Genomic DNA, 18,112 nt, shown 5'->3' on the forward strand with positions numbered 1-18,112 from the left:
CAGACCATCTCCAGGGGAGGAGAGGGACACTTCAGACAAAGCATGCAAACACCAGCTCTGAGTGGGCACAACCCAGGGTACAAAAGTAAAGCATTAAAATGATTTGTAGTGTCCGGACTCATGACTTTAAGTAATGTCTGAGGCCACAAAGAGAGAACAGACCACATTTTATAGAAGCATATAAACATGATTCAGCTTTTTTCTCTGGTCCCTCCAATACAAGCCTGATAAACAAGCTTTCACACCAGCAGCAATATATCTGCTATAAAATATGTGGGAACAGACCGGGTTTTATAAAGGTATATACATGTGATGCAGCTTCTCTCCTGTGTTCAGTTGTAAAATGGCTGCTGGTTACAGTATGCCTATGTTATATATGGCTAGGCCTTGTGATGCAGGCGTCTCATGAAACTACTCTCCATATGCAAGATGGAGGACACATTTGGTGACATTATCTGCAGCACCATGGCTGCATATTGGCTGCACTCTAACATCTGCAGCACGCATTTTGGAAAATTAAATTTTCGCCAAAAATCAGGTCAGACTTACCTGGTTCGATTGGGTGAAAATTGGGGTGATTTTATTGCCCAGCCAAACAAGACAAGCAACACTAGTTAGCATGTTATTGATTCTGCATGCTGAACACCGTAAAAATGAAATCCAAAAGACAATGGTTGAATTTCTTTTTTTTCCCCTATTCCCATCAAAAAAGTAATAAAAGTTGTACAATTTGTTACATGTACTCCAAAATGATACGATTAAAAATACTTATCTTTAACTTATCTTGCAAAACCAAACTTTCATACAGCTATGTTGATGGAAAAATGTAAATGTTATGGTTCTATGAAAGTTACAATAAAAAACATGAAAAATTAGTTGGTCACTGAGGCTTAAAATGGGCCTGTTTTTCAGGGGTTAATATACCAGGGACACAGAATCCCCTTGGTCAGAACTCCAGGAGATTGTATCAGGAGACAAACTGGGGGGGGGGTGTGCAGTTCCTGTGCCTAACACCCAGACCTTACTGATCCACTCAGTAAGGTCTGGTATCCTACTTTTTTTCATTCCACTTATTTTTGTACGGTAACTGTTTTGCATGCCCCCTTTTCTTATATTATCTTTTTTTTTTTACTTTTATAAGCATAACTACTTGTTTTAATAAAGTCTTAGACTTTATTAATTTCAGTCCTTCTCCCTCTATACAAAAAACCCAGATTAGAGTGTGACTTTGCTGGCTTGAGTGCAGTTAGTGCAAGTACTGTACCCCACTAAGTTACCAAGGTTTAGGCAGCTGACGTGCCTTACAGTCGGTGGTGGCAGCAAGTACTTTCTGGGGCCCGTAGAACCATGCATGATTTATGTTCCATCTTACAACGAAGGATTAAAGAAGTGGAAGTAAGTCAACCCTACATCAAGTGCTGTGAAGCTCTGGTTCGTGACATACCACATACTAAAAGCATATTCCTTACTTTGCATTTAGTAGAATACAAATGGCTTCCATAACCGTCATGACCATATCTGGTGGGTTAGTGAACACTCTGATCTCAGATATGTCTGCTTTATCCAAGGAGTCCAAAGCTTTATTTGCAGCATCTAAAGCAGGCATTGTCTCATCGAGGTCTCTCTGGGCATCATCAGCTATCGCCTGCGTTTCTTCTGCTTTAACTTTTGCAACGGCCTCATCCTCTTTGACAATGCGCCGCACCTGCCACAGTAGAAAGAGCATCATTTTTCCAGCGAACCGTATAAAAATACCATGAAAAATGGAATTGTAACATACAAATGTAGCATACTATAATATATCGCGCTTAGGATATCCAGCTGGACGCGAGAAGACTAAACAGTGGTAGCTGTATAATCCTGATGGTCCTCCGCTGCCTGTAGTTTCTGATGCAAATAAGATTTACTCACCTTTCGTTTGAAGACTTTGCACTAAAAAGGATGTTATGTGCAAATCTAGAAGGTGAGCATGAAGCTCGGATATATGCAGAGTACAAAGCTAATGCCTCTCCCTGAATATAGATGACACTATTTAGAAAGCGGCACAACAATTATATATCCTGTAACAATTAGCATTTTCTTCTGAAGCTTATATAGTTTAAAGGCTTCTAAAGAAAGGAAATATATTATGCAAATAACCAAACTGAATCAGCTAAATGTGTTCCATTCATCCTATACTGACAGTCCCCTCTGGTACGACTGAGGTCAAGCAGCTGCACAAAGTAAACCAATTTTATGTGCGGTGTTTGTTGGATAAAATTAACCCAATAAGGAGCAAGTTCTGTAAATTTAAGGCACTTGGGTCCTGGGCTTTAAACCTTTCCAATCTAATTTGTATCCCGATTTTCCTAGAGGGCTTACTCTTTTTCTTCTGTTAAACAATGGCGCTATCTGCTGGCTAAAGCCAGTACTGCATGAGGTGACACGTTGGATAGGCTCCGACAGCAGAGAGGCTGGCAATATACAGTAAGAGAACCCCGACGGACGTCTTCCAAAATCGGAGCTGTACAGCTTTAAATCATAATGTCTTCAGAGGTCAGACAGTGGATTGGAAAGGGATAATCCATAGTAAAAATATGGCGTGGGAATAAGGCCTCCTTCACACGGGCGACAAATCGCATGTATGTGAAGCCCATGCTGTCCTATGGGTTCCTTCACACATGCGATGTTTTGTAGCATGCAACAACCCGACACATAAACCTCACGGGTCTGGCAATATGCCCGCGACTCATGAGGTTTTGTAGCCCATGTTTCCCTATGGAGCCTTCCTCTCTGTTGCATCGCATCACACAAAAATGCAATTTTCGTGCGGTGCGGTGCGATGCAACTTTAACAGTTGGAAATCCTACTGTCAAAGCCAAATCTAAGCCTTGGCTGCAGGGGAAAAAAACCCACATACATGACCTTAGAAGCGCTGTCCGACACCTCCGCAGCTTCTCCCCAGATCCCGGCACTGTTTCTCTACTTCATCCTCTGGCCAGGGATTGAAAAATCCCCGCTTCCTGGAAGAGCTGGCTGTGATTGGCTGACGCTTACCCAATCACAGCCAGTGCTTGATGAATGGCTGTGATTGAACCAATCTTATATTTCAAGCATCAACCCCCCCCCCCCCCAAAACACACACACACAAAACGCGTGACTTTGTAGTGTTACATGCGACTTTGTAGCGCTACAGAATCGTGGTATTGAGACGACGCACCGATATCGCACGGACCAGCGATTCGATATTGCTGTGGTTTTCCCGCGGCGATGCCCTGTCGCCATGTTCAGGAGGCCTAAAGCTTCTACTCCTGCAATGTAGCAGGAGTACATCAGTTCCTTGGCTGTTAGTCACAGCCGAGAACCAGGAGGAGAAGGCAGAAGTGGTTTTTAACCAATTCTGCCCTTGTTCTTGCAGGCTACATAGCGCTCAATGAATGCAATGTAGTAGATAGAGAAAGCGGAAGTTGCACTTCCTGTGATCGGTGGATGCTCCCGGCGATATTCATGAAATTTTACAAGACCAAAAAAGCCAAATTCTTGGAGATTCAATAATTGATTCTAACCTGATCCTCTTTCTCTTTATTTATAGTGACTAGCCTTCAAGCTTATGCAATGACTGAGGGCCCATTTACATGCGACGAACTGTAGAGCAAACGATGCCCGACAGTGTCTCCCAGTGAAGCTCGCTCCTATGCTGTTACAAAAGAGCGAGTACCACTGGATCGCTCACAGCATGGCCAGCATGGAGGCGGAGTGAGCCGTGGAGCATTCTCCCCTCGCCCGCCCCCTTTCACTATAAGCAGGCAGTCGTTAAGAACTGAACGACTCCTGTTTACACTAAACGGCTAGTCATTCAGGTTTCTGCATACATTTTCACGGGATGACTATTGTCCAAACTCCTGCGGGAGGGCGATGTTCTGAACAACTCTTAATGATAATCATCCAGTGTAAAAGGGCCTTGAGCCCTTTCAATCAACTTCCTGTCTGTGTTATTGGTGCATGCACTACCAGAGAGCGTGGATATTATATATCTTCCATGTAGAGACACTGTGGTCACTGATCCTGTAATATGTAATAAAGATGATTTATGTGAAAAATGCACAATTGTAAGATATTTATTATATTACATAAAACAGTTTTTCACATAGTGAATGGAAAGAAGACTCTTGGTCACTATACGCAGGTTATCAGGCCAACCCCTATGATGAGTAAACACAATGCTGAGCCATTAAACTACTTCTGAAACTTTGGGAGGCATTTATAAAACATTATATCCCATTTTTCTTGTGTCAGAAAAGTTACAAAACTGTGTTTAAGGCTTGCCTTTACAAGAATTGTGTGACTTTCGGTGGTTTGTGCCATTGTCTGCCACTTTCCTGAAAGGAGGTTGACACATTTATATATAATTTACTCCAAAAATGTGTGTCAGGTGGGACCTGGCATACATTTCTGTGTAGGAGCATGAAGGTGACAAGATGTGCCTGATATATGAAGTGGTTTGCATCTCTTCATACGGTGCATTACGCGTTGTGGGAAATATTAAGACTCGTATTTGAAATACAAGTCCTAATACAATTCCCCTTCAGTTATAGTATATCAGTCATTAAATAGCACAAAGATTCACAAGGGAAGATATAATGGTGTTTAATATGCTAGTCTTAAAGGGGGTTTCAGGGAGAATACTATTAATGACCTATCCTTAAAATAGGTCATCAATAGTTGATCGGCTGGGGTTCATCGCTCAGGACCGCGACTGATCAGCTGAGCGAGAGCATGGGGTCAGTGCCGCAAATACATCGAGGACGGAGCAGAAGCAGTGGAATTCTCCACGCCGACCTCTGTGTAGAGGTCGGTGCTTGTAACTGCAGGCACAGCTCATGTTGATTTCAATGATAGCCATGTCTGCAGTTACAAGCGCCAGCCACTACACAGAAGTTGGCGCTGAGACTTCTGCTGCAATCTCTGTGTATTTGCGGCGCTCAGTTAATCGGTCGGGGTCCCGAGCGATGGGATAGGTCATCCGTAGTATTCTCCCTGGAAAACCCCTTTAATGAAAGGTCGGATGGAGTAAAATGTATCAAATTATTAAGAGTTGCATGGCTCTTATTACATTTGGCGCATCTTGGACTATCATTGTGCCAGGAATTAAAATCTACGCCTGCTATGAGCAGGTAAAAATTTCTGTCGGGTTCAACAGCTAAACCCAACACACTTTTTCCTCAATTTGAAAAAGAGACAACAGAGGTGTAAAAAATGCAAAAAGTTGCAATTTAGCATGTACCAATGTATGCAACTTTTTACCGCCATCAAGGTGGCGCAAATTGGTTAATAAATTTCACTGACAATTTTTAGATGGAACTTTCTTAGTATCGAGAAACGCTTACCTGATCTGCATTTTCCTGATCTACTGATAATTTCTCCATCAAGGCTTCCACATCTATAGACTTCTGTTTCAGCACCGGCTCTAAAGCAGACAGCTCAATCTTCATTTTATCAACGAGGTTATTAGTCTCCAGTAATTTGCTTAACCCATTCTTTACACGATCACGAGCCTAAAGGACACCAAAAGAACAAATTGCTGCTTAAATATGACCCATTGCTTGAAAAAGGCTATGCTCAGCCGAAACGTTGCACCTGCTTTCATTGAATGGAAATTCCATTTTTGCCAAGCGCACTTTGGGAGCTGCCTTCAACCTCTGATGATCTAAATGGCTGGATAATCAGGATTGCTCCCACAGACGAGGTATGCCTCCTTTTTTTATGCATGTTTGGAGCGCTGTTTAGCTTTGTCCATTACTGATGTATATGCCATAGACGAAGCCAACAAAGAGATGGGTGTAGCAGCAAAATTTTATAGTTAATGTCTTAGGCCTCGTTCACATGAGCGTTGTTCTACATGCATGTAGGTGCATGCAAAACAGGGTTGCACGGATGTGCAAAAAAACCCGCTTGAACGAGGCTGCGAGCAAATTGCTTTCAATGGGGTATTGCTACTGCCGACGGCCGCATTGAAAGCAATTGGCTGCCGGCAACCTCTGCAGTGATTTTCAGGGAAGGGCTTTAAATATAAGCCCTTCCCTGAAAAATCATGCTTAGCATATGTAAAAAATTAAAAAAATATATATACTCACCTCTCCGCCAATGTCTGGGCCCAGGAGCATCTAGCTGCTTGGGTCCACGGCACTGCAGTGAAGTTCTTTCAGCAGGCGTGGATTTTAAATCCCCGTCTGCTGAAAGGGATGTATCACATTGGATGAGCTCTCAGCCATTCACAGGCAGTGCTCAGCCATTCATTGAAAGACAGTTGAGCGCTGCCTGTGATTGGTCACAGCGCTCAGCCAATCACAGGCAGCGCTTGGTCATTCATTAAATTCAATGAATATGAGGTAAGTATATTTTAAAAATTTTTTTTTTACAAATGCTAGGGATGATTTTCAGGGAAGGGCTTATATTTAAAGCCCTTCCCTGTAAAGCACTGCAGGGGTTGCCTGCATCCCATTGTTTTCAATAGGGCCGCCAGCAGCAGCGGTGGCCCCATTGAAAGCAATGCTAGAACATCTCGATCCTCTACCACAGCTGTCACAGCTTTGGCAGGGGGTTCTTTACTCCCCACGGGAAGTCCCCTTGTCACTGAACATTGTGACAGTGCTGTCACAGTGTTCAGTGATGAGGAGACTCCCCGCGGGGAATATTGACGTGCAGCATGGACCTATGTTATATAGAGACAGACTAACAGACTAAGCAAATTTCAATGTTGATAAGTTTGATGGATATTCAACAAATAAAGTTTCTTTTTTGCATAATGAAAAGTTCGTCAATTTTCTGATTTACTTTGTATATTAAGTTCTCGTAGTTTTCAAGATCTTTGCTTACTATTAGTAAGGGCTCATGCCCATGACCATGTTTTTACTGCATATCTATTCATGGCGGTGAATAGAGTCAATGAACGTCAATGGACTTTCATTGATCCATGCACACTAGCATGTAAACACTGTGTATTGATATGCAAGAGAAATAGATCCCAGCATGCTCTATTTCTCTGTGTATGTATGCAGTGTGAACCCTATACACTTGTAAGGGCACCGTATGATATGCTGTCCATACACAATACATAAATAAAAGTCCCACTGCGCATGTCCTTGTGCATGTGATTCGCGGGCATGCGCAACCATACGCAGTCTCTGCCGGCAGAGCATAAGACTGACGAATGTGTAAAATGCTGCGGGGAAACCCGCAGCAATTTATGCATATAGTCGTGGGCATGAGCCCTTAATGGGAATCTTCGATGTTTACTTCCCGTCAAGGTGCTTCATGGCATTAAATATTAATGTCATGTGTACAATTTTTTTTGCCAAGAATCGTTAACTGGACAAGCTCTGTCCTTAAAAGCTATGTATTGTAAATCTGTACTTGGAGTTAAAAAAAGATTCAAGCTTCAATTTAATTTAGTTTAATTAATTTCCCTTAATTAATTTGCAACTCGCTCCTAGTTTCAGACTTGTCCCATGCCTGTCCAAATAATACTTGCTGCTTGTAAGCTCTGTGAATCAAGAAACCTTTTGCCTACATTGGCTCTCATATACACAGCATAGCTCAACTCCTCTACTGCTTTCTCCTTCTGCAGGCCATATAGTCCATGAAGGATCGATCCTCTTAACAGACCAGCAGACTTCATCATGTTTGCTTTCTTTGCTTTCTATACTCTGATAAGTCAGTATGATCTTCTGTACCTACTGGTTTGTATGTGCCCTCTCCCTGTACACAATGCCCTGAGTACTATATTATCCGAAGGTCGCCAACCCTCTAGAAATAGAGGACTGGTTTCCAGAGTTGTTGTCAAATGGAGTTGTGGATTTTTTGAAGTTGGTAATACTTTAGCAGGTTATTATGATTGTAACTATCAGCATTTTACAGCTCACAGTAAATGCTGGTAATGAGTTCATATCAGTATCTGACCTGTAGACATGTAGCTCTTATAATCTTTATCATTCAGTACGATTTTCTGATGGGTCAGTAAAAAATGTTGGTCGTCTATGATTTTTGGATAAGTTGTTATTCTTTTCTCTCTCTTGTTCTACTGTATAACTTTATCCCCTTCATGAAATTATCTCCCACTGACTTTACACTGTGCTACTATGAGAGAAGGGAGACGGAAAGAAGTAAACTCCCAAACACAGAGAGCAAACTCTCAATATAGCAGCTAAATGATGTCTCTCCTGAGCCGACAGCACTCAAAGCTTTGTGGGTATCTCAGAAGCAGCACCATGATCATCCATGAAAAACGAATTACAAAGACTTTATAGCAGCAAAATGGTAGATAAAGTTCAAATGAGAAAGTTGCTTATTTTTGCATTGAGGAAGTATATGAACAAAAATCAAATCAGTACAAAGTTGTCCATTGGCTTTAAGAAAGATATAGATCCAAAACTTTGTGGCTAGTTTCACAAAAGTGTAATCTAATAAATCCATAATATGGAGGGTTTATAGATAAAAATTGTATTGTTAGTGAAATGAATATGACTCTGGTTCATCTTGATTGGATATGCGCCTTCCATCTTGTATAATATAGTGGGTCAATGTTTTGTACTTTTCCTTTAACTAGATTTGCTCAAATCTTGTTAAAAAAGGGACCTCAATATTTAGAACATCCCAAGTCATTGCGCCCTGTTCTTTCGTTACTCGCTAAACAGTTAATTGTTTATACTTACTGTACTTTTGTATTCTAAGACGTTAATCACATATGATTGTTTCTGTGACTGTATTACGCTTGCCTGGCATTTTAGATATTATAATTCCTTATCTTGCATATTCATATTTTGTTTATGTTTATTTGACCATTGGTAATATATTAATTATAATAGATTTGAATTACTGTAATTGAATCGTGTGCCCCTATAAAAACTGCTGACTGTCAATCAATAAACGGATTACTTTGGATCACATCCCATGCTGTGTGGTTTGATGTTAATTTCTTGAGCTAAGCTTATCATTTAAGAATTTGGACCCCAAAAGCATATTGTATAGCAAATATTGATGTTTGTACCAAGTACAAAGGTGTCTATTGGCTTTAAGAAACATATCCATCCAAAACTTGGTGGCCTGTTTCACACAGGTGTATTCTAATACATCCATAATATGTAGGTTTTACAGATGATATTGCATCCATATTTCATCTGCATTTGCCTCTGTGTTTGCTTTCATTGGTTTTATTTTCTACTGGGCAAATGCAATTTGTTTGTTGCCCAACAGGAAATAATACCAATGAAAGCAAATTAAGAGAAGCAAACATAAATCAAATACTGATGAAGGATGCATCCATATTTTAATCACTTTCCAGAGATTATAATAGGTATATTTTTCATCAAAAACACATGCTGCATTTTTAAAATATGACTGCAAAAAATAAACCCATGTAATTAGATTCATAGATTTACATTAGCTCTGTATTGTTGTTTACAAAAGTAGACTAAAGCAATTTTCACCAGTCGAGACTAATCGCCTTGAATGCCATAGATGTCGTGATTATCATTAGCAACTGTAAAATCTATTGGTGGCAAGCATTTAAGAGGTTTTCCAGGAGAATACTATTGATGACCTATCCTCAGGATAGGTCATCAAGAGTTGATCAGCTGGAGTCCATTGCTCGGGACCCCGACCGATCAGGCGGGCGCATGCTGTCACAGAGGTCAGAGCAGCGGAAGCCTCCATGCCGACCTCTGTGTAGTGGCCGGTGCTTGTAACTGCAGGCACAGCTCTCATTGAAATCTATGCGAATGACGGACCCCAGCTGATCAACTATCCTGAGGATAGGTCATCAACAGTATTTTCCACAGAAAACCCCTTTAAGCTGTGTGCACAAAAATCTGTCATGTTATACATGTTATAGAGATATGGCTAAAGTTTTGCTAGGATTCTAGGTTCTAAAACAAGCACTAATCTTTAAAGCTTTTTTCTCATCGGCGTCATTAAGGTTAGACGATTTCAGGCTAAGGATTATACTATAATGAATCTATAGTGTCCTTCCTGTGTATAACCAAGAAAGGCTGATAGGAACAGTTCAGTCTCTTAGCCCAGATCTCCATGACAGAGTGGAAGATTTGTGTCTACTTTCACTTTAGTCTAGGTTATAATCCAGAAGGTTTTGATAGTCTGGCACCTGTCAGATTTCATTCACACGGGATTAAAACAGTTTTAATGCATTTAACTAGATCTTGAAAATGAATCCTTTGCATAAATATAGGCATTTTTGGCCTAATTATTCAGATTTTAGGTTGTGTTTCAATTACACAAACACAGATTGGGGAAGGCAAAACAGATGGGGCAGAATTACTCTTGGGTATGAATGATAAATCAGCTGTAAAGAAAAGACGTTTTATACACTTCCTATAAATAAAAGATGCAAGCTGGATAAATAAGTGAAAGACAAAAATGAAAACCTAAAAGAGTGTCTAATGACTTCACTTCTCAAACTGTAACTGATAGAAGCAGACAAAGTGGTAATCTTTCTGACTACACTTGTGTGGGCACCCGTGTGTTCAGTTGTTTATCTTTGATAGCTCAGTTGTTAGCACTGTTGCCCTTCAGTCCTGGGTTCAAATCCCATGAAGGATAACTTCTGTATGAACTTTGAAAAACTGCATGTGACTATACTTTGGCACAATAGCATCAAGTAATTTAAGTAATTCCCATATAACATATGGTCAATTATGTAAAAGGTACGGGCAATTAAACATCCGTATGTACTAGAATAATGTCTGAGTTTTTTTGGGAGATGAACAAATGAACAAAAATAGCATTTTTTGTTTTGAATGCTTTGATGAAAGAAAAAAAGTATTTTCTTACAAATTTTTTTCACAAAGAAAGAAATAAGTGCGCAAAAAATGTATATATTTTTTTTTCACCCCTTTTTTTTACATGTAGGAGACTTGAACATGGGATCCTATGGTTGCTCAGATTATACAATGCAGTACTTTTATATTGCAGTGTATTATCTCCTATCTTTTAAAAGGCTGCAAAGAAAACCACAAGCAAGTCCATCAATTGAATCTGTACATACACAGTGAATACACACTTGTTACGCGTATTCACTGAGTGTTTACTCATTTCCGCTGATTTTAATGGGCTGTTTTGGTCCGTAGGACATGCTGCATTTTTTTTCACGAGCCTAAATACTCATGGGGAAAACGCAGGTCTGAATAAATCAATCTACCCATTTAGTCCTGTCCGACTCTTGGTGACTTTATAGGCAAGCATTTTACATGCTTCCCTGTCAAGCCCTGATTCTTTTAACTGTTTGATGCACATAATGTTATCCATTTTGGTGGTGTTGAGCCAGAGTGTTCTTTGTCGGCCCTTTCTTCTGGTTCCACTGATCATTCCCAACATTATTGATTTCTCTAGGGGGTATGCACGCATGATTTGGCCAAAGTAAGTCAATGGCAGTCTAGTGATTCTAGCTTATAGCAATGTCCCTGGTTTTACGCTTCTGTTTGTTATCCTGGCTGTCCAGGATATTCTTAATAATTTTTGCCAGGACCACATTTCGAATGCATCGATTCTCCTTTGATCCCTTCCTAGTGTCCAACTCTCGAACCCAGAGGCGTAACTTGAAGCTCCCGGCCCCGATGCAAAACTTGGAACAGAGCCCCCAACTATAATGCTTTACTCATAGTACTGGGTTTCCTATATGGAGAAGAGAGGCCTTATGGGCCCCCTAAGGCTCCTGGGCCCGGGTGTAATTGCATCCCCTACATCCTCTATAGTTACACCCCTGCTCGGACCCATACATCATCATGGGAAAAACAATTGCTCTAACTAGTCTGCTTTTGGTAGTTAGAGTGATATCTTTGCTCTTCCAGATCTTATTCATGCCAACCATTGCAGAGCGGCCCAATGTGATCATACGTTTGATTTCTGGGGTGGATTTGCCATCGTGGTCAATTTTTGATCCAAGGAAGATATGAATACTTCAATGCAATCAAGGGGTACTCAGCACTCCGTATTATGCTCGTAAAAAATATGGGGGGGGGGAAATACTGATGCCTAATAAAAAAGAACACAAATAAGGAGGCAACTACACAAAAAATAGATTATACTGCATTTTTCGAAAAACTGCTGTAAAACGTCGCCCATATGATTAGCCCTATAGATTTACATAAGCTCTGTATTCGGTCCCCTCAACTTGGATCTAATACAGACACAAAATTTGCTCATCTGAAAGCGGCCTTACAATATAGCACTTTTCAATCATCTGACTTAAATAGTACACAGGCCTGTGCCTGTTTGAGCATTGTGGAGATATAGCTCCACAGCATCTACTAAGCCATATGCCGAAGTCCACTGCCTAATCACAGAGCAGTCTTCGATGTTTAACACTTAGGAATAGTAAATGAATGTCTAATATCATGCATAGTGTTTCCTTTCCTTTCTGATGGGATTTATATCATGACACTGTCAAGTATGATGCTTGCTATAACCGACGTACCATTGGTTCTTGGAGAAAATGGTTCCATGCTCTTTTTTGTCAGATTTCTTTTTTAATAATACAACCATCCCATTGCTGAGCAGCTAGAAGATTGCTGTTTCCTAGGACGAGGGTCCTCAGCTGTTATTGAGAAAACCCGCTACAGTCTATCACATGGACTTCTTATCAATTATTGTGCACATAAATACCAGACTCTCTTGATAGAAGATGCAAGTCATTATATACATATCTCCTTTTAGAACCCTAGTAATAGTATGCATGCATTTCTGTTTGGTTTATGTGTGTCTGGTCTGAACTCTGTAAGATGTATTGTATGATGCCTGAACCCATGTTTGTCTGGTCTGAACTCCGTCTGATGTAGTGTTTGATGCCTGAACCCATATCTGTCTGGTCTGAACTCCGTCTGATGTAGTGTTTGATGCCTGAACCCATGTTTGTCTGGTCTGAACTCCGTCTGATGTAGTGTTTGATGCCTGAACCCATATCTGTCTGGTCTGAACTCCGTCTGATGTAGTGTTTGATGCCTGAACCAATGTCTGTCTGGTCTGAACTCAGTCTGATGTAGTGTTTGATGCCTGAACCCATATCTGTCTGGTCTGAACTTCGTCTGATGCCTGAACCCATATCTGTCTGGTCCAAACTCCGCCTGATGCCTGAACCCATGTCTGTCTGGTCTGAACTCCATCAGATGTAGTGTTTAATGCCTAAACCCATATCTGTCTGGTCTGAACTCCGTCTTATGCCTGAACCCATATCTGTCTGATCCGAACTCCGTCTGATGCCTGAACCCGTTTCTGTCTGGTCTGAACTCCATCAGATGTAGTGTTTAATGCCTAAACCCATATCTGTCTGGTCTGAACTCCGTCTTATGCCTGAACCCATATCTGTCTGATCCGAACTCCGTCTGATGCCTGAACCCGTTTCTGTCTGGTCTGAACTCCATCAGATGTAGTGTTTAATGCCTGAACCCATGTCTGTCTGGTCTGAACTCTGCCTGATGTAGTGTTTGATGCCTGAACCAATGTCTGTCTGGTCTGAACTCAGTCTGATGTAGTGTTTGATGCCTGAACCCATATCTGTCTGGTCTGAACTTCGTCTGATGCCTGAACCCATATCTGTCTGGTCCAAACTCCGCCTGATGCCTGAACCCATGTCTGTCTGGTCTGAACTCCATCAGATGTAGTGTTTAATGCCTAAACCCATATCTGTCTGGTCTGAACTCCGTCTTATGCCTGAACCCATATCTGTCTGATCCGAACTCCGTCTTATGCCTGAACCCATGTCTGTCTGGTCCGAACTCCGCCTGATGCCTGAACCCATGTCTGTCTGGTCTGAACTCCATCAGATGTAGTGTTTAATGCCTAAACCCATATCTGTCTGGTCTGAACTCCGTCTTATGCCTGAACCCATATCTGTCTGATCCGAACTCCGTCTTATGCCTGAACCCATGTCTGTCTGGTCCGAACTCCGTCTGATGCCTGAACCCGTTTCTGTCTGGTCTGAACTCCATCAGATGTAGTGTTTAATGCCTGAACCCATGTCTGTCTGGTCTGAACTCTGCCTGATGTAGTGTTTGATGCCTGAACCAATGTCTGTCTGCTCTGAACTCTGTCTGATGCTTGAACCCATATCTGTCTGGTCTGAACTCCATCAGATGTAGTGTTTAATGCCTAAACCCATATCTGTCTGGTCCAAACTCTATCTGATGCCTGAACCCATGTCTGTCTGGTCTGAACTCCATCAGATGTAGTGTTTAATGCCTAAACCCATATCTGTCTGGTCTCAACTTCGTCTGATGCCTGAACCCATATCTGTCTGATCCGAACTCCATCTTATGCCTGAACCCATGTCTGTCTGGTCCGAACTCCGTCTGATGCCTGAACCCATGTCTGTCTGGTCTGAACTCCATCAGATGTAGTGTTTAATGCCTGAACCCATGTCTGTCTGGTCTGAACTCTGTCTGATGTAATGTCGAATGCCTGAATTCTCTTCAGTCTGCAGGTGTGCAGATGCCTGGTCAGAGTGAACTAAGTCCTTGATCTAAGTCTGAATCCCTTGAACAAAGTCCCTCTTGGTTTTTGTCTGAATACCCACAGTTTGTAGGTGTGCAGATGCCCAATTCTGAACTATGCCCTTTTTGTAGTTTGCTGTGTCTGGAGCTGCTCTCACCGTGTCTAGTACTCCCTGTCTCCTTCCCTATTTCCACCTAGGGCAAGTTAGGATTACCCCAAATTCCTGTATGGGGCCATCCTTATTGGTACGATCGCCCCACTACTTTGGTGTAGGGTCAGCCTTCCCCTTTACCCTTACTTTGTTTCTTGTTTGGTCTATTTGGTGATCTGTGTGTCCGGTCTTGATGGGTACATTCATCCTTCTAGCTATAGATATATTAAAAATCGTGTAAGTCATCTTTCACATAGCCTGCACTAACATAACAGATTTGTTCTACCTTCAATAATATAGTCGTATTCCCAATTTATAGTGAAAAAAATGTTATATGTAATATAATAAAAAATAAAAGAGCAGAATAATACAATTAGATATATGCATATTCTCAATCTTACTTACTGAAACCAGCTGTTTGCTTTTTTCTCCTAGCATGGATAGGTAAAGGTTAATTAACTCTAGATATGAGGTGGGTGTCGTATAGTAGCGTCTCCTCAGCTCTGCATAGTAGCGGTCAGCCATTTCTGTAACGGTCACATGAATCTCCACACACATTTCGGAAAGTCTCTCCTTCATCTCTTCCTGGCCAAGGTCAATGTTGGTGAAGAACGTTTGGGAAACTGAGAGCAGCGCTTCCCTAGGCCACTGCGAATAAAACCAAGAGAAGAGAGGTCACAAATCCCCTTTGTAATAATATTTGCTTAATTGAAGCTGAATCAATGATGTGCCTTTGCTATGAGAAATGTTTCCCATGGCCATTTCAAATATCCATATAAAAGTAACTAAAATCAAATACATTCTTTCAGTTCTCTTTTTTTCTTGCATTTGAGAAAATGAAATACGTGCGACTGCTTAAGAACACAACGTGCCCCGCTCTCCAGAGTAAACGTGATTTAAAGGTTACGAGTATGTAATTAAATTAAAAGGGGCTAATACTTTGTTTAGCGTCATTAATTGCAATTTTGTGATTCCATTCCAAGTGACTGACTGAGGGGGGAGACTATGGCCCTCTGCACAGGCGGAAATCCACGGTGGGATTTCCCGCAGAATTTCCGCCAATGCCCGCTGCCATAGGATTGCATTAGATAACGCAATCCTAGGCAGATGGCGGTGATTTGTCCGCGTGAAAACACGCGCGGAAAACAAATTGCGGCATATCCTATTTCTGTGCAGGTGATGCAGAGGACCGCACAGAAATGTCAGTGGTGTCGGGCCGGCTCCTCTCTGCGCCTCTGCCGGCAGCCGGCACACAGCGCAGAAAGAAGACGTCGGGAGCGGGTGAGCTGCTGGCCTCTACAGGGGCACGGGTCCGCATCCCGCTGCGAGAATTCTCGCAGCGGGATCCGACCCGGCCGTCTGCAGGCGGCCTTAACCAAGAAAGGTGTCCCTAATAATATTTGTGTCCTACTACACACAGATCAGAAGGGGAATGTTCCTACTTCAGCCAATTGTCTTACAGCCAGGCACAGAACAGTGAGGAGGAAGAGGAGGAGAGGGGACACGTCTGATCTCCTGGGACACACAGACACGATTTCTTTATATGCTTCTTAATTTTAATTGTAATATGACACAAAATAGAATCAAAGAAAAAAGGAGTTATGGGATGAGATGGTAGGAATTTTTATTCTGTATTTTCTGTTTAGGGTTTCTTTAACATCTTAAAGGGTGTAACCCTTTTTCTTCATTTTTGGTTTTATCTTTTAACTTTAAAAATCATATTTTTTTTATTTTTCCATTTACATAGCTACACAGGACCTTGTTTTTTTGTTTATTTTCTAGTTATACCATTTACTGTACCACTTAATTTACTAGAAAACCTTTAAAAAAATTTAAGCGTAGAGGTGTGGCTAGCTGATGGAGAGCTAGGACGCTCATCTGTCGATCTCTCTGCCCAGGACCATTAAAAACAGCACCCAGACCCGCTGAGACCCAGTAACACTCACCCGATGGTGAAGGGGAGGAAGAGGAGCACCCCGGAGGGAGCCAGAGACCAGTTGCGGGCTCCCTGACAGCGTTCCTGCGGAGATCAACGGCCCGCGAACAGCAGCAGGAGGCTTTCAAGAAGGCGCCGGAATACAGCACCAGGGAGGAACAGCATACAGACGCCGGTCGAAGGTCCCGTGCCCGGTCGGCAAGCCCAGCAGTTTACAGGTACTCTGGCAGGAAAGGGACCTCCCCGGGAGCCAGAGATAGCTGCGGCAGCACCAGCGGGCATGAGGGGGAAGGAAGAGCTGACAGCCTGGTCCCAGCAGCAGGGCCCGAGGCCGGTGGAGGAACAGGCTGCATAGTCCATGGCGTCGGTCCCCTTGCCCCCGAACGTCCCACACAGAGGGCTATGGAGGAGAGCACAAGAGCCCACACAGCTGCCCAGACATCAGAGAACAGCGGCACCCCGGCAGAAGCTCCCCCGCTGTCCAGTATGCACAGAAGGGGGCAAGCAGAAGATGGAGGACAGGCGGCCCCACAAGATAGGGAAAGCCTCCCTCAGGAATCCACACAAACAGCAGGCCCCCTAGGAGAGAGCCAGGCTCTGTGCCACAGCCAGGGCACACAGTCCTGACCTGCCTTTTTCCCCCATGGCCAGTCACCACAACATGCAGACAACCTGCAGGCCCAGTGGAGATTGGAGAGCACGGCAAGCCCCCCAGGGACAATCGGAGGTCAGTACGAAAGCCCCTCCATGGAACCCTCCCCTCCAAGCCAGCCAGGGAGCAAAGACATCAATAAAAGCCAAGCTTTAAAGGGCTATACCCCATCCCAGGAGGCCTCAAGCTCCTCGCTGCCACAGCGCATCACCCACAGACATGGGGAAAAAATCTCCGCCGTCCAAAAAGGGAACTCGCAGACTAGTAGTGAATGCCAGGAAAGAGCTGCAGACTCTCAGAGTCAACGGGCGAAGGCTAAAACATACCCCAGAAACACGCCCGTGGCCAGCTCCCATGTCAGCCAAGGCACCGTACCACAAGTCACTCGAACACCAAAAGGAGGAGAAGAGTGGGACTGGAAGGAACACCTGAGAGCCATGCGAACCAGGCCAGAAATGGATTTTTTATTCCAACGGATCGAAGCAGAGTGAAAGAAAGACGTTGCAGCCCTACATCAAGATATCCACCAGGTGGCCCAAAGAGTAGAGGCAATGGAGGAGGTTCAAGAGAAAATTATGGAAACCATTGACGCTCACACACAAGAACTGCACACACAGGCCCAACAAGTTTCTGATCTGTTCTCTCTTATCGACGACTTGGAAAATTGTCATAGAAGAAACAACTTGAGAATTAGAGGTCTGTCAGAGAAGATTGAGCCAAACCAACTTGAGAAGGGGGCGTGGGAATTCTTTAACAATATTCTGAAAAGCCCAGTGGACACAGTGCTGGAGATCGATTGGGGCTCCCAAGTTCACCAGTCCCAAGACTGCGAGATGTGACGTCACAATTGGGTCTGAGACCGCTACGGGAGATTCTGGAAGACAGTGAGGCCCAG

At 42.8% G+C, this 18,112-nt stretch overlaps 1 protein-coding gene across 2 annotated transcripts in view; it reads right to left on the reverse strand.

Annotated features, from left to right (window-relative positions):
• The window catches only part of DNAH6 (dynein axonemal heavy chain 6), a 286,055-nt gene that overhangs the window by 127,227 nt on the left and 140,716 nt on the right, over positions 1-18,112 (reverse strand). For both annotated transcript variants that reach the window (XM_066574325.1, XM_066574326.1), the window contains 3 exons: positions 15,035-15,277; positions 5,367-5,534; positions 1,470-1,705 (listed from right to left, as the gene is read on the reverse strand). In XM_066574325.1, coding sequence (XP_066430422.1) covers positions 1,470-1,705; positions 5,367-5,534; positions 15,035-15,277 — 647 coding nt within the window. The remainder of the gene's footprint in view (positions 1-1,469; positions 1,706-5,366; positions 5,535-15,034; positions 15,278-18,112) is intronic.

The sequence above is a fragment of the Eleutherodactylus coqui genome, chromosome 7 (genome assembly GCF_035609145.1).
Source record: "Eleutherodactylus coqui strain aEleCoq1 chromosome 7, aEleCoq1.hap1, whole genome shotgun sequence".
Lineage (NCBI taxonomy): Eukaryota > Metazoa > Chordata > Amphibia > Anura > Eleutherodactylidae > Eleutherodactylus > Eleutherodactylus coqui.